Below are 20,581 nucleotides of genomic sequence, written 5' to 3' on the forward strand. Positions count from 1 at the left end.
GGGAGGTGTCTGTTTCCTTCACCGGCTTCATCCAACTGAACTGGAGGGCCCACCTTTTGTACTTCCTGTTTCGCCCCTCTGCTTCTGAAGGGGCAGGCATGGCTAGCCTGGCTTTACCCACCAGGGAGTGGGCTGGGTTCCTCCCTGTCAGGCCCAGAGGGAGCCATGCCCCTTGCTACACTCCTATATACAATAGAAATGACTAAAGCTCCTGTTATAAATATAAAGGGAAGGGTAACCACCTTTCTGTATACAGTGGTATAAAATCCCTCCTGGCCAGAGGCAAAATCCTTTCACCTGTAAAGGGTTAAAAAGCTAAGGTAACCCCGCTGGCACCTGACCCAAAATGGCTAATGAGGGGACAAGATTCTTTCAAATCTGGAGGGTGGGGAACAAAGGGTTTGGTCTGTCTGTGTGATGCTTTTGCCAGGAACAGATCAGGAATGCAGCCTCACAACTCCTGTTAAGTTAGTAAGTAATCTAGCTAGAAATGCATTAGATTTCCTTCTGTTTAATGGCTGGTAAAATAAGCTGTGCTGGAGGGACTGTATATTCCTGTTTTTGTGTCCTTTTGTAACTTAAGGTTTTGCCTAGAGGGATTCTCTATGTTTTGAATCTGATTACCCTGTAAGGTATTTACCAGCCTGATTTTACAGAGATGATTCTTTTACCTTTTCTTTAATTAAAATTCTTCTTTTAAGAACCTGATTGATTTTTCATCGTTCTTAAGATCCAAGGGTTTGGGTCTGTGTTCACCTGTACATATTGGTGAGGAGTCTTATCAAGCCCTCCCCAGGAAAGTGGGTGTAGGGCTTGGGGGATATTTTGGGAGAAGACGTCTCCAAGTGGGCTCTTTCCCTGTTCTCGTTTAAAACGCTTGGTGATGGCAGCATACGGTTCAAGGACAAGGCAAAATTTGTACCTTGGGGAAGTTTTCAACCTAAGCTGGTAAGAATAATCTTAGGGGGTCTTTCATGCAGGTCCCCACATCTGTACCCTAGAGTTCAGGTGGGGAAGGAAACTTGACAGCTCCAAAAATGTATTTTTCACATTTCGTCCTCAGACTTTTGTACCTGATTTTAAGAGACAGTGGGAGAGAGAAAAAAAATACTGTTCATACTTACAAAACATTGGTCAGATTTTCAAAAGTATGCACGCACAAATAAACTGTGCAAACCTACCTGATGTGTGGACTAAAAAGACTGTGCACTAAAAGAACAAAACTGAGCTTATGTCAGTGACTACCTTTGAGAATCTGGGCCTATTGTATCAAAATGTTAATGTTCTGGTTTTTATCCAAATACAGAAAATATTTACTATATGCCATAAGGCAGTTTCTATTTATAAGACACTCCTAAGAAAGTCACCTCTGTGTTTTTAATTTCTCTGGATGAAATCAAGGGCCCATTGAAGTTGGTGAGAATTTTGCCATTGACTTTAATGGGGCCACGATTTCACCCTTTACATTTTCTAATGACTAGAGAATACAGTCCCATTTGTTACATTATAGCTTAATTTAAACAATAGATAATATAGATACAGATAAAATGCACTGTGCTAAATACAAAATTAACAAAGCAGGGTGTGAGTTCTTACCCCATTTGTACACACACTGCTGTCACACCCACACCCACACACACAAGACCAACAACCACAGAGTGAGGTGTTCTCCTTTAACTCTACACCCAATGAGAGTTTTGCCATTATCTTCTTTGGGAACAGGCCTAGTCCCTTTGTGTGTGGCAATTTTTAAAATTGCTCTTCAAGAATAAGATGTCTTCTCTCTCAGAAATATCCTACTGACAAAAAGACTATCATCCCCTTTAAAAATGGCTTTACAATAGTAAATCATCGTGTCCGCACTTATTACAAGATCCCTTTAGTACATTTCCTTTCTGCTGGCATTTCTTGCTTTTAATTTCAAGGTACACTATGTTTCTGTCCTATGTAGCCTCGGTGAATGCACAGTCCTCTTTTATTTATATATATAAAAAAGATCATCTTGAAAAGGTTAGAAAAGGATGGCAAGATTTTTTAATTACTTAACATGTTCTTACTGTTCTAACATAGAGATTTACATTTTCCCCTTTTACCTCATATTTAAATTTTTCTCTAAGTTGTAAGGAAAAATCTAGTGGAACAAACATGTATAATTCAGGATCACAAACTTTTCAATCTCTTCTGGCATTGCTAATCTTTGAATTCGTTTTTATCATGTTTGGCCAAAAAGCGGGTCAGATCATCCCTTCTCCAGGGGAAACCTATTTAGGGGAAAGGAAGCTCTATGCACAGAACAATCAGGTGGCTCTACCTCCAAAATCTGCAGATCTTTCCAAATCTCCATGCATGGCAGGGAAGCCACCAAAAGCAGAGACCATCCATATGGAGGCCCTGTCCCTCTACTCTTTCATCCCATCCCTCTGTAGCCTTCCTCGCTCACTGAATGTTTTGTTAATTCCTCCTTGAAATTAAGTTAAATCCACAACATCCCCTTTTTCCAACACCAAGGTTGGGTGGGGCTGAAATTAATGGCTACATGGAGTAACATGTAGAAAATACAAGTAGAGGCTTGCTGTAGCAATTGGACATTTTAATAGTATCTCTCTGAAGCACTGAATTAAATGACGTTGCATTGCTGTAAAATTGGTGTAAGCGTCAAATTCTTTGGGGCATTCTGATCATGGCTCTCCCAAGTGCCTCTTGCACCTTGTCACATCAGCACATCATGGATCTCATTTGGAACCATCCTAATGACTGATGCTTGATATTTGGTTGTTGCTGATGTTGCTTTGGAAGGTCTTTTGTGGGTCCCACTCCCTTTTCACTGATCTGGGGTACATTTACATATGTGTTCTTGGTTCTAGGCTTTCTATACACTTTAATTCATTTTTATCCAAGTATCCAAACGGAACCATCCAGACATATCTCACTACTGAGTGAAGGGTGTAGTATAAGTACCTAAATTTAAAAGAATAGAGTAGAACCTATCAAGAATATATCTCCCTTCTTCCTGTTTCAAACAGTTATCTGCATATAATGAAGTAAAATGTGTTCTTCATCCCACTTACACTCCAAATGATGGCTGTTTGTTAGTGAATTAAAATGTTGGTAGTGAATGAGATTGTAAATTCCCTTAGATATGGGGGCATTATAGGGCTAAAATGAAATAACTTGAAACAGGAGAATTGTGATAGAATACAATCTTTGCTTTCTGTAATTCAAACACACTGTCCATGTTATAGACCATATAAAAGTGATCTAGTACTGTTGCATTCAAATGTTTGTTTCATTTAACAGTTTGTGGTATCACTTGAGCAATAAGGAACAAGTATTATTTTAGAGCAATAGGATGGTATTAAAATACCATTGAAAATTGTCATGTTTTCTATTTGTAGAACTATAAATGCCTGTTTAAATCATCAAATGCTACTATAAACCCCGCAGACTTGCAGTGAGTGACCTATAAATGGAGTAGATATCATCTAAAACATACTCCTGGGATCCTTTGTGGGAAAGCCAAAGATACATTTTGGTTTTGAGAAACACAATGCAGCCAAAAAGGAATCTTGTATTAAAGCCAACAGATTTGCATGGCTAGTCTCTAAGGAAAACTAGGTTTGGAACAGTAAAGGTTGGGTCCTACATTTTCAAACCTGGGAGCCTGAAGTTACATTCCAAAAAAAATGTATGCACCGAAATAAATGTGGCCTGATTTTTAAAGGTGAAAAGCACCCACAAATCCCTATGGGCCAGATAGTGATGGCTGTTGTGGAGAGGTAGGGAGTCGAACAAGAAAGGGAGCATAGGAACTGCTCATTCCATTCTCCTCCCATCGGGAGCACATTACAAAACGGGGGTGGAGTAGGGTGGAGAGGAACAAAAGCCCCACCCTCTCTCACTTTAGACTGGCCCACAGAGTTGGTCTGGTGCAATAGAGGGATCAATCAGATCTTAATGGATGGAACAAGATGTGCACTCCCATGAGCACTGACCCAGCACAGAAGAGATTTTCCCTGGCTGAGACAGTCTTTCCCTCATTCTAGTAGCGTAGTGTGAGTATGCCCTGTCCTCACACAGGGCTGTGGAATAAATGCCACAATATAGCCCATTGTAATCAAAGGGGCTACATAGTCTACCACTCAGAATATGAAACATTCCGTTGATCAATAAGATACACAATGCTGGATACAGTGGAAAAACCTACTTTGTCTAGAAAGGATAGCTGGGAGCAGCTGCTTGTGGGAGGGCAGATTTTAAAAAGTACCTGTAGGCCAATAATACAAATGAGAAGTTTCTCAGCCTTATCAAGGTCTCTAATGATTCTTTATGTTACCTAGTGTAAGGGAAAGAATGTGGTTAAAATGCTGAGTTTATAGTGGAGAAAAACTACTATCTTTACAATTTGCTTTGCCAAAGATAAAAGTTCCATAAAAATTACTAAGCATATGTGCAGCTAAAAGGCCTTTGAAGTAAGGATAATAGAGATTTCTGAACCTCATGTTTTTGATTTTCTCCTCCTGGTTTTACTCACTTTCATTAACAGATTTTCCTTTCTGCAGAGAATGGCTCCAAGTCTTACTTCTACTGTCAATTATACTGATCCTACATTAGAGCCTGTAGTAACTGAACATTCACCAGTACGACAGAAGATAATAGATTCGCAGTTCAAATGCTATGAGAGAATGAACAGAGATCCACCATATAGAAAAAAAGGTAAAAACAAAAGAGGGGGAGGGGAGAAAAACCTGTAATTGCATGTTGACATATTTTCTGTATAACTGTAAAGGAACATTTCCTTCTGTGTACTAATATTATTATACATAGTCTTACTGTCTGCATTTGCAAAATATACCAATTTATCACCTATTGTATCAGTTTTAGGGAGAGTAGCCCTACAAATGATCATGGAGAATGAACTATCCTCTCACCCTTAGAGATCATTCCTCCCTGACACCGTTGAGGCACACTGAATTGGCAATGTGGTGAAGCTTGAATTATTGCTGTTCATGCTTTGGGAACATCAGTCTTTACAGCTGTCAGTCCAGCACCTTTCACAAGTATCAAACCCACACAGATACTTTAAAGAGAGAAAATGTGACTAGGAATCTCTTCACTATAGATGTCATTCTATTTGCTTCAACTAGCCATTTCATTTTTTCGTAATTCATTTATTGACTGTCACCTTTCTGGTTTCTAAATTAACATAGATGTTCTAAATGTACTGTGTTCTAAGTTAAATGTAACATCCAGTCATAGGCATTATTGTGAACAGCTCAAAGAAACCTCTGCTGAAGCCAGAGTGGCTGGGCCAGCCGTAGGCTGCCAATTTTCAGTGGCACCAAATCATGGTCAAAGCGGGGAGTCGTGGTTTTTTTTAATTTGGTTCAATTTTTGTGTGTGTGTGCTTTTTGGAGGTAGGGTGGGCGACAATTTTTCATCCTGGGCGACAATACGCCTAAGGCTGGTTCTGTGGAGTAGTGGTCAAAAAAGCAACCAAATATTGGGATGTATAAGCAATGGAATGGAAAATAATATGGGACGTATAATGCTGTTATGATATAAATCCAGAAGCACCCTCACTAGGAATACTGTATTCAGTTCTGCTCTTATCTTGAAAAGGATGCTGTGGAAATAAAAATAAAAATAAGCCAGAGAAGGGTGACAAAATGATTACAGGCATTGAGATTTTATGTGAGGAAAGAAATAAACCTATTGGGACTGTTTAGTGTAGAGAGGAGACAACTAAAAGAGGGCATGATAAAGAGATGCAAAATAATGAATGGTACAGAGAAGGTAAATCAGATAGGTTTTTCTCATAATACAAGAACAAAGAAATTTGTTGAAATTGAAAGCTGACAAATTTATGACATCTATATTGGATTAAATAAGGTATTTTTTTACACAATGGATATGTAAACTAAGGGACTTATTACCACAAAATATTATTGTGCCCACAGGATATTACTGAGCTCTGTGAGATTTGACATTTAGATGTTCAAGGTCTGATCTAAAGTGTATTGAAGTCAGTGGAAAGGCTCTCATTGACTTCAGTGGGCATAGGATTTAGGTCCATAATGAGAACATCCATAGCTATAAGACAGGATAAACCAGTCATTAAGGGATATAAGCCCTTATGTGTCAGGGCAAAAGCAAAACTCTAATTGCTGGGCTTTAGGGGGAAAAAATCCGTTATGGGCAGCTTATTCTATTAGACCCCAGTTCTGCAAACCTGTATAGATTCACTTGTATAAAAAGTTCCATTGGCTTCAGTGGGATTTGTTGTGTGAGTAAAGTTACACAAGTGCTTAAGGATTTGCAGGATCAGGGACTAATTTCCACTGCAGGACTTCTTGCAATTTCCTCTGCTGCTGCTCTACTTCATACAGGAGATGGATGCTGGTCTAGTGCAGTGTGGCAACTCCTATGTGCCGCTGACTGACAGCTAGACTGAAGTTTTCATTTGATTCAGCTGGGTTTGATACAAGATATGGGTTTTTTTATTTCTTATGATGATGAGAATATCTGAGATGATTTCAACATGTATGAAATGATTTTTTTCCAGTTTGGTTCTATGAAGAAAAATCTATACGAAAAAAGACCTTTACCCCTCACTCCAACCCTTTAGACCGCAAAAAAAGGCCTGGAGCAGCATAAAGGGGCTCTAAATACCCTGTTAGCAGATTGCCCCGGTTCAGGAATTGCAGAAGTCAGCTATAATGCTGTCTTCTGAGGAGAGGATCCCTTGGTTTAGTGGATGTATCAGGAGCAGGGCTTCAGCGTGCAAAGCTGCAGAAATTCCATGCAGCCTACAGCCCATAGGGCAACCCAGAGAGACTGCCATAACTTAGACCCCAAGGCTGTATACTTCAGGAGCCTCTCCAGCCTTTTAAGGAGCCCAGGACTGGGAGGGCACACAAGTAGCTTAAAGCCGCCATAGTCTGCCTTCAAGTCTATCAATCTAAGTGATTTCAAGAGAAGCATTTCCCCCACCCCTTCTTCATTTTCAAAATTGTATTATTCTTGGGCCAGTTATAATTCATTATTCTCTTCTGATTGTCACTTTTCTATTTTATCACTTAGATGTGCATATCTGATATGTCCAGTGAAAAAAAATTGTCTTGTTGTTTTCCTTGAAGGAAAGGCTGCATGGTGTATTGAAAAACATCAATGTTTTTTTTTTCATTTCGAGGCATGACAAATGTTTTAAAAATTAAAATCAAAGCCTCCTATACAGCCCAGACTGCAGTGCCTTTCAGAAATGTGTTTGAATTGCACTTGGCTTTTGCTATTTTTCTCTGCTTTTGATTTTACCAACTAATTCCTCAAGCTCATGCAAATATATTTCAAACCCTTGGAGAAGGGCAGTCAAGTGCTTTACAGAAAGAAACATAACTAACTGAGGGTATATACTTCTATCCCACACTGAGGTAACATCATGGTTTGTTAATAACCTGAACAAGTAGTTCATTATCAACACAGATGTGCTGGAGAAAAATAAAAATACATGGATTCTTAGATAATAAGAAAACAAGTGATCCTAAAAAGAAAAATTGCACGGTAAATTTCAGCTGAAAAATTAAATTTGAAAGCGTCCATTTTTAGATAACAGATCTACTGACTTAAAATATCAACTATGGGTATAGTTTCTTCAGTAGCTCAGTCATCTGTTAAAATCTTTTTCCATCTGTTATAAATGCTGTCACTTTCTTTAAGAAGATTTGCTTCCATTGGGAGAGAGATTCAAATGCACAATCACAATTAGACGCCCAAATCCCGTTAATTTCTAGTGTCGGTTAGGAGCGTAACTGCCATTTGTGCCTTTCAAAATCTCCCCCTCAACCATCAAAGGATTTTGAAAATTCATGTTACCCCCGATCATCACAGTCAATGACTCCATGTCCATTGACTTCAGTAGGTGTTGCAGGGGGCCATGGCAGTGAATACTCTTTCTCCTGCGTAATCTGATTTTAAAATTAAAAATACTTCCAAAGCTTAGATTTTTAATGGCATTTGTTTCTAAACCTGCAGGTAGTGGCAGATTTATGTCACAGCATTCAAAACTGTGGTGTCATTTGTTACGCTATCAATCTGTGAACTCAGTGTAACAGGCTGTAAACTAGTTCTGATTTAACAATTAGAAGAGGGAAGTCAGGACTCAGTTGTGCCCAGACCAGAGTGAGTAGATAAGTGTGGTGGGGAAAAGGGCTAAGGAATCTTCCCCACCCACTTCTGCTCCATTTTAGGGGCTGGGCATAACCCCATTAGGGAGCTTAGGCAGTGCTACCTCCTTATGCGCTAACAAGTGGTACTTGCCCAAGATAGGATTATAGCTCGGCTCTCCCAGGACTGCATCCAGCAGTGGGGTTAGACTGACATGGGGAGGAATGTGTAATGCAGCAGAGGAAGGGTGGCAGAGCTGTAATCTGCATCCCCCAGGATCATTTGGGAGGAAATCTGAATAAGGCACCGCTCCTGCACTGCACACAAGGGCAGGGATTTGCCTATATGCATCATATTGCAGGACCTGGGTCTATGTCTGCAACCTCTGCATCATGGGTAGGGCATCTGTTTTTTCTGAGTTTATTAATTTCTTGGGGGGTGTGTGTATTTTTAGCAATTTTTGAATTGTATGTAGATGTCCAAAAATTGGAGGGAGGGGGATGTTCAGGACTTTCTCTTTGTATATATTGTCATGAATAATCTCTTTAATGTTCCTTAGTGTGCTTTAAAGTACTATTGTTTCAAACAGCACTACAGTAAAGTGCACTAGGGAATCTTTAGTGTACACCTGCAGGGTCTACACAGACCAATTCATGCACCCCACATTAATGTGCTTTAGAAGTCACACCCTGATAGTCCACATTACAGCAATAATGCAAACAGATGGACATCGTACCAAAAGGACTGAAGGTAAAAATGCAAACACATTACAGCTCTATGTAGACAAGCCCTTAGATACCATTTCTGGTGTTTTTTCCGGTGTTTATTGGCTAAGTACCAATTTTATTTTCTATTTGCTTGTTTGTATTGGAGCTTTTATTGATGTCTATTGGTTAAAACCTAAGATCAGAAGCCCTAATCATGGGCTCTGACATAAAAGCCACAGTTTTTCCATTAGTGTTTAATATAGAAACCTGCATATTCAAAAGTGGCCTTTAACTGGGCATGCCTCTAAATTTTTAAGTTTCCAGCTTTACACAATCAGGGCCTGATTTTCAAAGGTGTTGAAAAACTGAAGGTACATGTACTACGCATGTGACTAAATCCCCAAATCAGTTAAGCACTTTAGCGTGTGCTTAAATGCTTTGCTGAATATGAATGGATTGCTGAACTGGGACTTCTGGTTTTGCGGGATAAGGCCCTATATTGGAAGTTCTTTTCAATTGGCGTAAAAAGCATCACTTTTCAACAAGAAGGACACCACCAGCAATGGCAGTCAGACATTAAGACTTACATTTGAATGCAATTCAATGTGTAGCAATAATTTTATTTTGCTGAATGAAGAACTCTGTACTGTGCAACAAGTGGACAGTGGAGGAATAGAACAGAGTGGGTTAAGTGTGATCAATTTTTTAAAATGAATTATCACATTCTTCCTAAATGACTAGGTCTGTTCTGCAACCGAACTTGGGATGGATGGTTGTGCTGGGATGACACACCTGCTGGAAGAGTCACTGCTCAGAATTGTCCAGATTATTTTCCAGACTTTGATCCAACTGGTAGAGTATTTCCTTTCATCTTTTATCTTTAGTAAGGAAGTCTTTGGAGTCTTCATGTTGTTGAAAATACACATGTTTCTAATGGTTTTTACAGCATTGTGAAATCTCAGAGACTCTTAAATGAAAATGTACCCAGTTCTATAATCATCTCAGGGTGTTTTCTTACTCTTAAGTTATAGCATACATTCATTTCACTTATAGAACATGTTCGTTGGACATCTCTGAAATCAATTATATGAAAGTTTTGCTGGATAATTTTAATATCTGCCTGCAGTTATAGTTATCCCATTTTAGATACTCTGAGCTGAGCAGCAGATGTTAAGTCTAGTGCTGTTGTCTTCATAAAATAAATATTTCTGGGTATTCCTTTCTACATTTTCTACTGGCAAAGACAGTTTTACAAAGCCTGTGGAAGAACAGAATCAGAATCAACTTTTATTATACTACAGAGTCCTAGTGCAGATTGTTTGGTGAATTATTCATAGAAATAACTTGTAGCCAAAGAGATTGAGAGAATGTGTGGTTCCAAAACATTTTTGAGAGGTTTCAGTAGAAAATAGAAACATTGATAAATATATAAGTGTGGGGAGATATCTGATCTAAGCAATGAATGTGTAACTAGGAATTTAGATAAGGGTTCAACTCCACTAATTTGGCATTATTTGAAGGAAGACACAATTTTGTTCTAAATTCTAATGATATTTAACCAGGAGAATTACTTTATATCTCGTAGTGCTATGGAACTTTGGATAACCCTCCGGCAAAGTGTGCCATTCACGGATTAAAAAATAATGTGAACAAACATTTTATTAGCTGTATAATTCTAAATATTAACAGTCATATATAATGAGGCTTCAGCAATATTTACTCTAGTAAGTATCATTTGAATGTAAATGAATAGACTAATACATACTAAAAAATTAATGCCTTAAATCCCCAGTGCTACTGCCTGGAGCCAGAATTAGTTCTTTATTACATGCAGTGAATTTATTGCACATTTAGAAACATAAGAAATACCACCCTGGGTCAGACTCAAGGTCCACTGATTATTATTTATTTGTTTATTTGTATTATCATGCTGCATTGGAGCCCCAGTCAGGGACCAACGCCCAACCTTGTTAGGTGCTGTACAAACACACACAAAAAGACAGTCCCTGACCCAGAGAGTTTACAATCCAAGTCCACTATGCTGTCTCTGACAGTTGCCAGCATCAGATGTTTTGGAGGAAGGTGTAAGAACCCTGTGCAGGTAGAGCTGAGATAATCTGCCCCCCACCACGCACATTAGGTCTCATCTTGGTCTCTACTCGTTAAAGATTGGGTTAATCCTGAAGTTCAAGGTTTAATAACCCTTTCAAAATTATTGCAATTAATTATGATAACTCTGGATATTCTTGATATCCATATAACTATCAAACCCCTTTTTGAGTCTTGTTCAGATTTAAGTTTCAATGACTTCTTGGGGTAATGAGTTCCACAGTTTAACCACACATTGTGTGGAAAAATATTTCCTTTTATTGGTTTTGAATTTCCCACCTTTTAATTTCAGTGAATGTCCCCTTTTTATCAAACAGTCAACAGAAGTTCCCAATCTAGCTTCTCTAGGCAATTCATCATTTATATTCTTTTTACCATGTCCCCTCTTATTCATCTCCTTTCTAAGGTAAACACGCTAATTTTTTCAATCTCATTTTTAGGGAATGGGATGAAATCCAATATTTTCCTCTTGAAAAAAATCAGCATTTTGGCACAGTTGCCTTGAGAAGAATTTATTCACAGATTCAGAGATTCCAGTCAGGATAGGTGAATGCCTTCTGCCTAATTTTGAACCCCGTTGCACCTCATTGTTTAACCAGTCAGTATACTTAAGCTCATTTCCAGCTGTGCTGCAGCTGACTGATTTGGAACTCCATCAGACACAGAATTCCAGAGCTTAAAAGCATAGTTGCAGAATATAAACTTATCTCACATGGTTCATCGCTATTTACACAACACCCTTCTCCTGTAATTTTAATTATAAATTTAATCTTGTGGGAGGTCTATGTTTTTTGTTGAAGGTGCTTGTCAGAAAGAACAGTTGTCACTTGTTCTTCATTTACATTTTGATATTGCCCCTGTACATAACATTTTAATTCTGAAGTGTAGCTGCTACAATAATATTTCTATTGTAATCATCTTCAGTAAAAAAATTCTTCTCCCCCCTCCCCCCCCCCCGCACCCTCCGATTATTATATGGTCAGCAGCTGCAATTTCAATTCCTTTTCCTTTTTGTAATTATCACATTTTCTTAAAAGAAGAACTGTCATGCATCATGAATCCCTTTGATCAAGAAGATTCATTTTTGTGCCACAACCATTAGATTTTCTTTTGGCACTTTCCACCCCCAAATACATGCTCCATTTACTAAGAGTCTGCTGTTACCATTGCTTCCATGGTTTTTATGGGAAACCAACAAAAAACAATCCTGTTTCATCTCTATTCCATATGCTCTTGGACTGATAGCAAAAACAGATCTTGGACAGTTTAGAATTCACAAAAGTCTCCCCATAGACATCAACAGCCTCATCACACTGTATTTGGATGATTATAGAGTAACACTTTTTCCAGCTCTCAAGCCATCTGTTGCTAGTTTGAAAATCATGCTTTCCCACCTGGTTTGCTGTCTCCAATGTCTTGTTTTGTACTTATGGTCCCTGTTACAACAAAATTATTCTATCTAATAGTTTAAACCACTCATATAGACATGGCTACATTCAGTCACAACGAGTAGTACTTTACTCCACAATTTGTCCCTTTGATTGCAGTGGAGCACCTGGCACAATAAGGTACTAATCAACATGAATGAAAGTGGCAGAATTCGGCCAACACTGTTTCAGTGCTATGAAGAAGGATGTTGATAAATTGCAGAGGGCTCAAAGAAAAGCTATGAGAATAATTAAAGGATTAGAAGACCCCCTGTACAGTCATAGACTCAAAGAGCTCAATCTATATAGCTTAACAAAGACACTGTTAAGGGATGACTTGATTACAAGCTATAAGTATCTACATGGGGAACAATATTTAATAATGGACTCTTCAGTCTAGCTGAGAAAGGTATAACACAATCCAATGGCTGGAAGCTGAAGCTTGACAAATTGAGACTGGAAATAAGGCATACATTTTTAAAGGTGAGAGTAATTCACCATTGGAAAAATTTACCAAGGGTTATGGTGGATTCATCACGGACAATTTTTAAATCAAGGTGGGATGTTTTTCTAAAAGATATGCTCTCTGAATTATTTTGGGGAGTTCTATGGTCTGTGTTATACAGGAGGTCACACTAGATGATGACAATGGTCCCTTCAGACCTAAGAATCTCTGAATTATAGTAATTTTAGTGTCTGTTGTTAGCATAGTGAACAGCTTCTAATTAGTGGGATCTGTTTACAACTACAAGGGGGGAAATCCCTCTTTTGCAATTTTCCTGCTAATCTTACTGCTGTAATGTTCATGGATGACACTTATTGTCTTTCACATTCCACACTTTTCATTTAGCATCTTTCTCTGCTCCTTTGTTAGCTCGTTAGTCTGCATCTTCGTCAATTGCCACTGTTTCCCTGATACAGTGACCAGTTCATCTTCTTTGTTCATCTTCTTTTGGCTCAGCTGGAGTAACTTTCCTCCTATCAGGTACCACAGAATAATTTACAGATGCTGCACAAGCCAGCATGTGGTCAGAAGTTTGTTTCACAGGTGGCTGCTCTTGACATGAGGAATTAAAAACGTATGAGGGAGACAGGAAGTCTTGTGGTGACTAGAATCTTGCAACTGCTCAGGGAGGGAACTGGAGGGGACAAAAGCACAGGTTGAACTGTACTGATAAATTGTGTTCAGGTTTGAATTGCAAGTAATTACTTGCAACAAGGATTTGTTACTGGTCAATACAATGCACTACATTTTCAGATTTTTGTTGAGGAAAAAAGAAGTCTTCCTAGTGAATAACAGTTGTACTGGGAAAAAACAGCAACATAGTCAAATTTTCCTTCCCGCAAACCACTTAATCATGTGCTTCCCTTTGAGCACATGTGGAATTCCATTGACTTCAAAAAGCATGGTCTTTCGTGCTTTGCTGGATTGGGGCGTCAGGGAGGTTTGCAATGTATCATATAATAAATCACTGACAACTACGTTACCTCCGGTTCCTTAATTTTCTTCTTGCCTAACATCCATGTGCAGCTTTGAATACTAGGACAAACAATCCAAGAATAAAATATGCTGTGCAGCTTTCTTTTTGGACTTTGCTACTTTCTGCATTCATAATTTGAAAAATGAAATAGGATCTGGTGATCATACATAGTCTGACCATAAGCATTTTGGTCATCCGCTTCTGTGTACATTATATACACAAGCTACTCAAATCCAACTTCACAGTGACACTTAACTAGACTTAGCAGGATTCGATTTTTATCGGTAAATGTCGATAAATGTCAGTTTCACCATACACACACAAAATGACAAAAAATATTTCCATCAATATTAACAGAAATGTACAGATTGGTAAAGTAAGAAAAATGCTGTTTGAGAACTTCTTAGAGTTTGATTTAAGGATAAAATTTTGACGTGATTTTGACAGTTTGTGATTTAACATTTATAAAGCTTTAGTTTTTTGAATCTCACCATCCACTGTCATTAGATTATTATTGTCTGACTTCCCGTAATTTCCTGCAACTGTGAAAATTTAAATCAAGAACAATACAAAAAATGCTTAAACCCATAATTTTGCACAAGTGTGGAAAATGTAAATAGATAAAAATTAAAAAATGCTTAAAAATTAACACTGATATTTTCTGTTGAAACTATAAAAAAAAAAAAAACCCCAACGAATTGTGCCAAGCCTACATGTTGACAGCTAAGGGAAACAGTGTAAAAAACAAATAAGATGAGACCGTACTCTGGAGAGAATGGCCTAGGAACGCACATAGAGAGCACCAATGTACCCCGGCATTCAGCTGATTATTTTTCTGCCACAGTCTCAGCTCGTGTAAATTGATATAGTTCCATTTGTTTCAGTAAAGCTATGCCAGTTTACAGCAGCTGAGAATGTGCTTCATAGATTTTAAATCCAGAAGGGATCATTATGATCATTTAGTCTGACCAATCTCCTACAGTTTTCTGTATCTCCTTCCCCATGACACTACTCATTTCCTTTGCTCTTTACTGGACATATTTTTTTAAAAAATATCCAAGCCTCTATAAACTCTTTCAATTCTGCCCTGCTCAGTACAAAATTACTTCTTCTTATTGCAATCTCTTTCTCACATGGAACATTTTGTGCAAAATGATAATCCTTGAATATTGCACGCAGTTCTGGTTGCCCCCATCTCAAAAAAGATATATTAGAATTGGGAAAAGTGCAGAGAAGGGCAAAAAAATGATTAGGTAGATGGAATAGCTTCCATACAAGGAGAGAATAAAAAGACTGGAACTGTTTAGTTTAAAGAAAAGAGACGACTAAGGGGGGATATGAGAGAGGGCTATAAAAGCAGAAAGTGAATAAGGACATGTTATTTACCCCTTTACGTAACGCAAGAACCAGGGTCCACATAATGAAATTAATAGGCAGCAGGTTTAAAACAAACATAAGGAAGTACTTCTTCACACAATGCACAGTCAACCTGTGGGACTTGTTGCCATGGGATGTTGTGAAGGCCAAGTATAATGGGGTCCAAAAAAAGAATTAGATGAGTTCACGGAGATTAGGTCCATTAATGGCTATTAGCCAAGATAGCCAGGGGTGCAACCCCATGCTCTGCGTGTCCCTAAACCTCTGTCTGCCAGAACTGGGATTGGATGACAAGAGATGGATCACTGGATAATTTCCCTGTTTTCTTCATTCCCTCTGAAGCATCTGGCACTGGCCACTATTGGAAGACAGCATACTGGCCTAGGTAGACCATTGGTAGGACTCACTATGGCCATTCTTATGTTCTTACAAAGCAGTCTGTCAGGAAAACATCCTGAGACAAATTGATCATTGTTTCAACTCCACTAACTACAATAGCTGCATTGGTTCATCCCCTATATCTTGGAGTAGTGCTTTCTAAAGTGCTGTGTTTTTGGTTGATATTTTTAGGTGCAAATTTTTTATGCATTGGGTCAGATTAGTCCTTTGTGTAATCCTTTTCGAATCAGTGGAGTCAAAACAGGAATGAATGTGGTCTATTATGTAGATTTGTACTATTGGTAACAGAAGTGCTAATAAGGTAAAAGACCAAATATATCACTAGCATAATTGACTGATGTTAATGGCTTACACCACGGAGGAATTTGGCCCAATTTTATCACATAAGAAATACAGGAAACTGCCCGTGCAAAGTACATTATGACATCTATCATTTATAACATGTTGCAAAATTAGTTTTGTGTATTTGTAAAAGTCTTTTTTCTTGACAAGCAGAATATTTTCTCCCCACCCATTTATAGCAAGACTGCTTCTTTATCCTTTATTAGCTTGTCTGAATTGTACAGAATAGTACACGAGTTGTGTGTATATAAAATTAATCAACTTAATTTGGCTTGGATATCTGCAGGCTGTTTCCCTGTTAAAAAATAAAGTTAAAAAATAATATGTTAAAAAAGCAAAACCTGCCCTAGCGCTTAGGAAGTCTGTCTGGTTGAAGCAGGCAAGCATCTCCCAGAACCAAGTGTGTGCTTGCTTATCTTTACAAGCCTGTTTGGACACAAGGTACCATTTGATCATGCATTTTGTTGGTTTTGTTTCTGTTTTTGATTTCGTTTAATAAATCAGTCATTTTTCACTATCAAGATGAGCTCTTGGAGTAAAGTTTAAAAGAGTGCAGCAAAATATCACATTTACCCGTAAGCAGCTAACTTATTAGGGCACTGCATCCTCTTATATCAGGCCTCTATTTGGCTTAATGAGTAAAGTTTAAATGCCATATCTATGTTACCGTAGTCCAAATATGGAAGGACAGCCTCAGTTTATATACATTTTGAGGTGACATCATTCTGTTCAGGGTTAAATTTAAAAAAAATATATATATATTGTTCCAGTTTAAATCTCTGTCTGCTCACCCTCAAGTCCTTCAGGGTCTTTTCTTTTCCTCCTCTCTCTCCTGTGCACTTCTGTTCCTCTTTTCATCCTGATGGACAGTTATAGTTTTGAATTAATTATTTATTTCCCCAAGGTACATAATATGCTTATATTATATATATTTTGGCTTAGCTTCTCGTGGACTTTTCTGATATTTTTTTTATTATGATGACAACATTGGAGTTGAAGCTTTATATGGGCTTCTGTGTGATATAAACATTTATCTGTTAGTTGAAATATTTTCTCTATAAATAATTTATTGGTGGACGTACATAAATCAGATGCTCTGTAGGGATATCAGCTATTCATCCATCTGTGGGGTGTGTAGAGTCAGTGAGGCAAAGCATGCATCACTTCTATCCAGAGAATGGCAAAAACAATCCAACTACTAGCATTTGCTGAGATAAAAGAAAATGTTAAGTAGCAACAATCAAAAAATTTAAAAGCTCACAGAAGTCTGTTATCAGTGGAGTTGATCTAATAGTGAAAAAGCTGATCATTGAATAAAACTATCAGGTTTGTTTCACAGGGACTCATGGGGCAATATATTTGTGACATGAAAATGACTTCTGGCTTACTCGTGAAAATGGTTATGAATCCTAAAAGCTTCATTAATTTTAGCATGAATGATTTTTCATACAAAACTATGTATCTGATTGTTTATTGCTCCTTGTTAACTTGTTTAAAATGTTTCAGTGCTCCAGTCCCAGAATATGAATGATGAATAGTCCAAATGAACAGTTCACAATCAAAACGTCATATTTGCAATAATTCATATCATTTGAATGCTCCAAAGGCCGCCACTTTTGTTTCCCCCTGTTGATACACAGATATAAATCTTGTCCTTCCATCACACATTATTTTATTATTTTCAAAGCCCTCTGTTACTAGTACTTGTGTTGATTCAAAAAAGAAAAGACTAAGTATCCTGACCTCATAACCCAATGCCTGCTCTAGGACCGCTCTAGTCACATTGCCTTAAAAACAGCCAGCAGAACAGCTCAAAGCAAAGCCTGGGTTAAATGACCACTACTTCATTTAAATCCAGAATAGTAGGTTTAAAACAGAAATCAAATGTTTTTACTGTGAGAGTCAGTATAGTGAGCATTGGGAAAGAGCACGATGCCCCAGGATGAGGCACCTGATTTATCATATAGGGGTGGGAGGCAACTCATATAAAACTGCTTCAAATGCTAATTTTCCCTAACATGATTGCTCTCTATAAATATATCAGAGGGATAAATACCAGAGAGAGAGAGGAATTATTTAAGCTCAGTACCAATGTGGACACAAAAACAAATGGATATAAACTGGCCATCGGGAAGTTTAGACTTGAAATTAGATGAAGGTTTCTAACCATCAGAGGAGTGAAGTTCTGCAATAGCCTTCCAAGGAAAGCAGTGGGGGCAAAAGACCTATCTGGCTTCAAGATTAAACTCAATAAGTTTATGGAGAAGAAGATATGATGGGATAACATGATTTTGGCAATTAATTGATCTTTAACTATTCATGTCAAATAGGCCCAATGGCCTGTGATGGGATGTTAGATGGGGTGAGATCTGAGTTACTACAGAGAATTCTTTCCTGGGTATCTGGCTGGTGAATCTTGCCCACATGCTAAGGGTTCAGCTGATCACCATATTTGGGGTCGGGAAGGAATTTTCCTCCAGGGCAGATTGGAAGAGGCCCTGGGGGTTTTTCGCCTTCCTCTGTAGCAGGGGGCACAGGTCATTTGCTGGAGGATTCTCTGCACCTTGAAGTCTTTAAACCATGATTTGAGGACTTCAATAACTCAGACATAGGTGAGAGGTTTATTGCAGGCGTGGGTGGGTGGAGATTCTGTGGGTGGGTCTTCATTGTGCAGGAGGTCAGACTAGATGATCATAATGGTCCCTTCTGACCTTAATATCTATGAGTCTATGATCCGACTACCACATCGCAGGTTTGTCACAGGCAGATGAGCTCCAAACCCGCTAGCCTGTCCCCAATTATTTATAAACCGCCAACATCAGAGAGTCTTGCTAAAGAAAATTGCCCCTTGACTGATGATCTTTGCTCACTGCCTGGGAGTCAAACTTACTAAATGACTTATCGGAAAAAGAGACACACTGATCAACACACTAACATCACACACTGCACTTTCTGATGAGGGAGAGTGAATGAGAGAAATCAGAGGGCAGTAAGGGGATAGAGGAAAAAGCCACCAAACCAGGATCAACTATGTTTTTCTGGGCTAAATGGAAAGTACTAGACAGAAGATTACCCTCTGAACCTCAGAGCACAACTCAGACATCAGAGTACAGAGATGGATGTTAGGAATGTTATGATCCATAGCATATCAGCAAAGCTTTATACAGTGTGCAGTACCATAGAATAGTAGGTAAAACTCTGTACATTGTGTTCTGTAGTATAGTAACTGTTAATCTCTATTTATGACTGAAACTCATTCCAGCTTTAGATAATATCTGGCAATGAGTACAATGGGAAAGATGCTATGAATGCAGTCGAAGATTATCTAAGTTAAATTGATGGGAGGCTGAGATAATGTGTACTTTTCCTCTCTGTATTGCCGTGCACGTACTGATTTTATACAGTAGGTCCCCAGAGCTGTTGATCTGAAACTCGCAGCTATTTCAAGAGTGTTCTTTTTTGAAGCATGTAAAATGTACTATTTCCAAGTCTTCCAACTGTTTCTAAATCATGCATGTGTCTGGTCATAGAAGGATAACACGCTCTATATAAATCTTTGTCTTGTCGGTGCATTCACTTGCTTTTTTCATTAGTATGTGGGGAAGGATAAATCTTAAGAATTAAAATAAATCACACAATATCAGAATTCAAGAAGAAAATTAATGCACAGTGTGAACAAAGTATGTATATGTGCAAATATTATTAATCTGTTCTGTAAAACTGTATTGATTGGAAATGTTGCTGATATGGCTATTGATCTAATACAACTACAAAGTTAGACGAGGTGAAAATTAAAATAACTTTTATGTTATTTTAAAAGAGTTCACCTCAGTCCCAGAAAACACCAGCCGTTCACAGCTATGGCCCAAATCTGCAGTTCTTGCTCAACCAGGCTTTCCATTGAGTCCCAGGTGAGTGAGGATTGAATATGGATGGCAGGATTTGGCCCAGATGTTGACATGTAATTCTCTGTATAGCACATTTTTACAAAACAATGCTGGCCAGGGGTGCTGGAACAATTTTTATAATGGGGATGCTGAAAGCCATTGAATCAAACTGTGAATCCGATATGTAATGGAAACCACTTCAAGCCAGGGGTATGACGCTGGAGAATCAAGCTGGAGTGCTCAGCACTCAGTAGTTGAGACTATGCACACATGTGGACAGGATCCCTACATGCAGTAAATTAACTAAACAGACACTGCTGGTCACCATTTCAAATGAAACTGAAGGTATGGACTGTTTCCTATAGCGTCTGTCCACCCTAGGTTTTTATAAATCACCAGGATACCTACTTGCTGAAGTTTTTTCACCAGTGGTGTGACCAGTCTTAAAGTCTCAATGCAGGCAAAACTCCCATTGACTTCAGTGAGTTTGGGGCTTAAAGAGAGAGAGTACAGAATTATCTCTCTCACGCGCATGCGCGCGCACACAAACACTGCCAGCACAGTGACTGCATAGCCACTACTGTGGCTCATGGGCTGTGACAGAAGACATTATTTGCTTTGTTCCCACTCCCCATTGCTTGTTTTGCCCGTGTTTTTAGCCATATAGTTTATCAGCCTACTAGTCCCACCTG

General features: G+C 38.5%; 1 protein-coding gene across 1 annotated transcript in view; it reads left to right on the top strand.

Annotated features, from left to right (window-relative positions):
* CALCR (calcitonin receptor) overlaps positions 1–20,581 on the top strand; it is a 266,191-nt gene that overhangs the window by 149,823 nt on the left and 95,787 nt on the right. The window contains exons 3-4 of the mRNA XM_027822731.3: positions 4,560–4,713; positions 9,609–9,719. Coding sequence (XP_027678532.1) covers positions 4,560–4,713; positions 9,609–9,719 — 265 coding nt within the window. The remainder of the gene's footprint in view (positions 1–4,559; positions 4,714–9,608; positions 9,720–20,581) is intronic.

The sequence above is a fragment of the Chelonia mydas genome, chromosome 2 (assembly GCF_015237465.2).
Source record: "Chelonia mydas isolate rCheMyd1 chromosome 2, rCheMyd1.pri.v2, whole genome shotgun sequence".
NCBI classification, from domain to species: Eukaryota; Metazoa; Chordata; order Testudines; family Cheloniidae; genus Chelonia; species Chelonia mydas.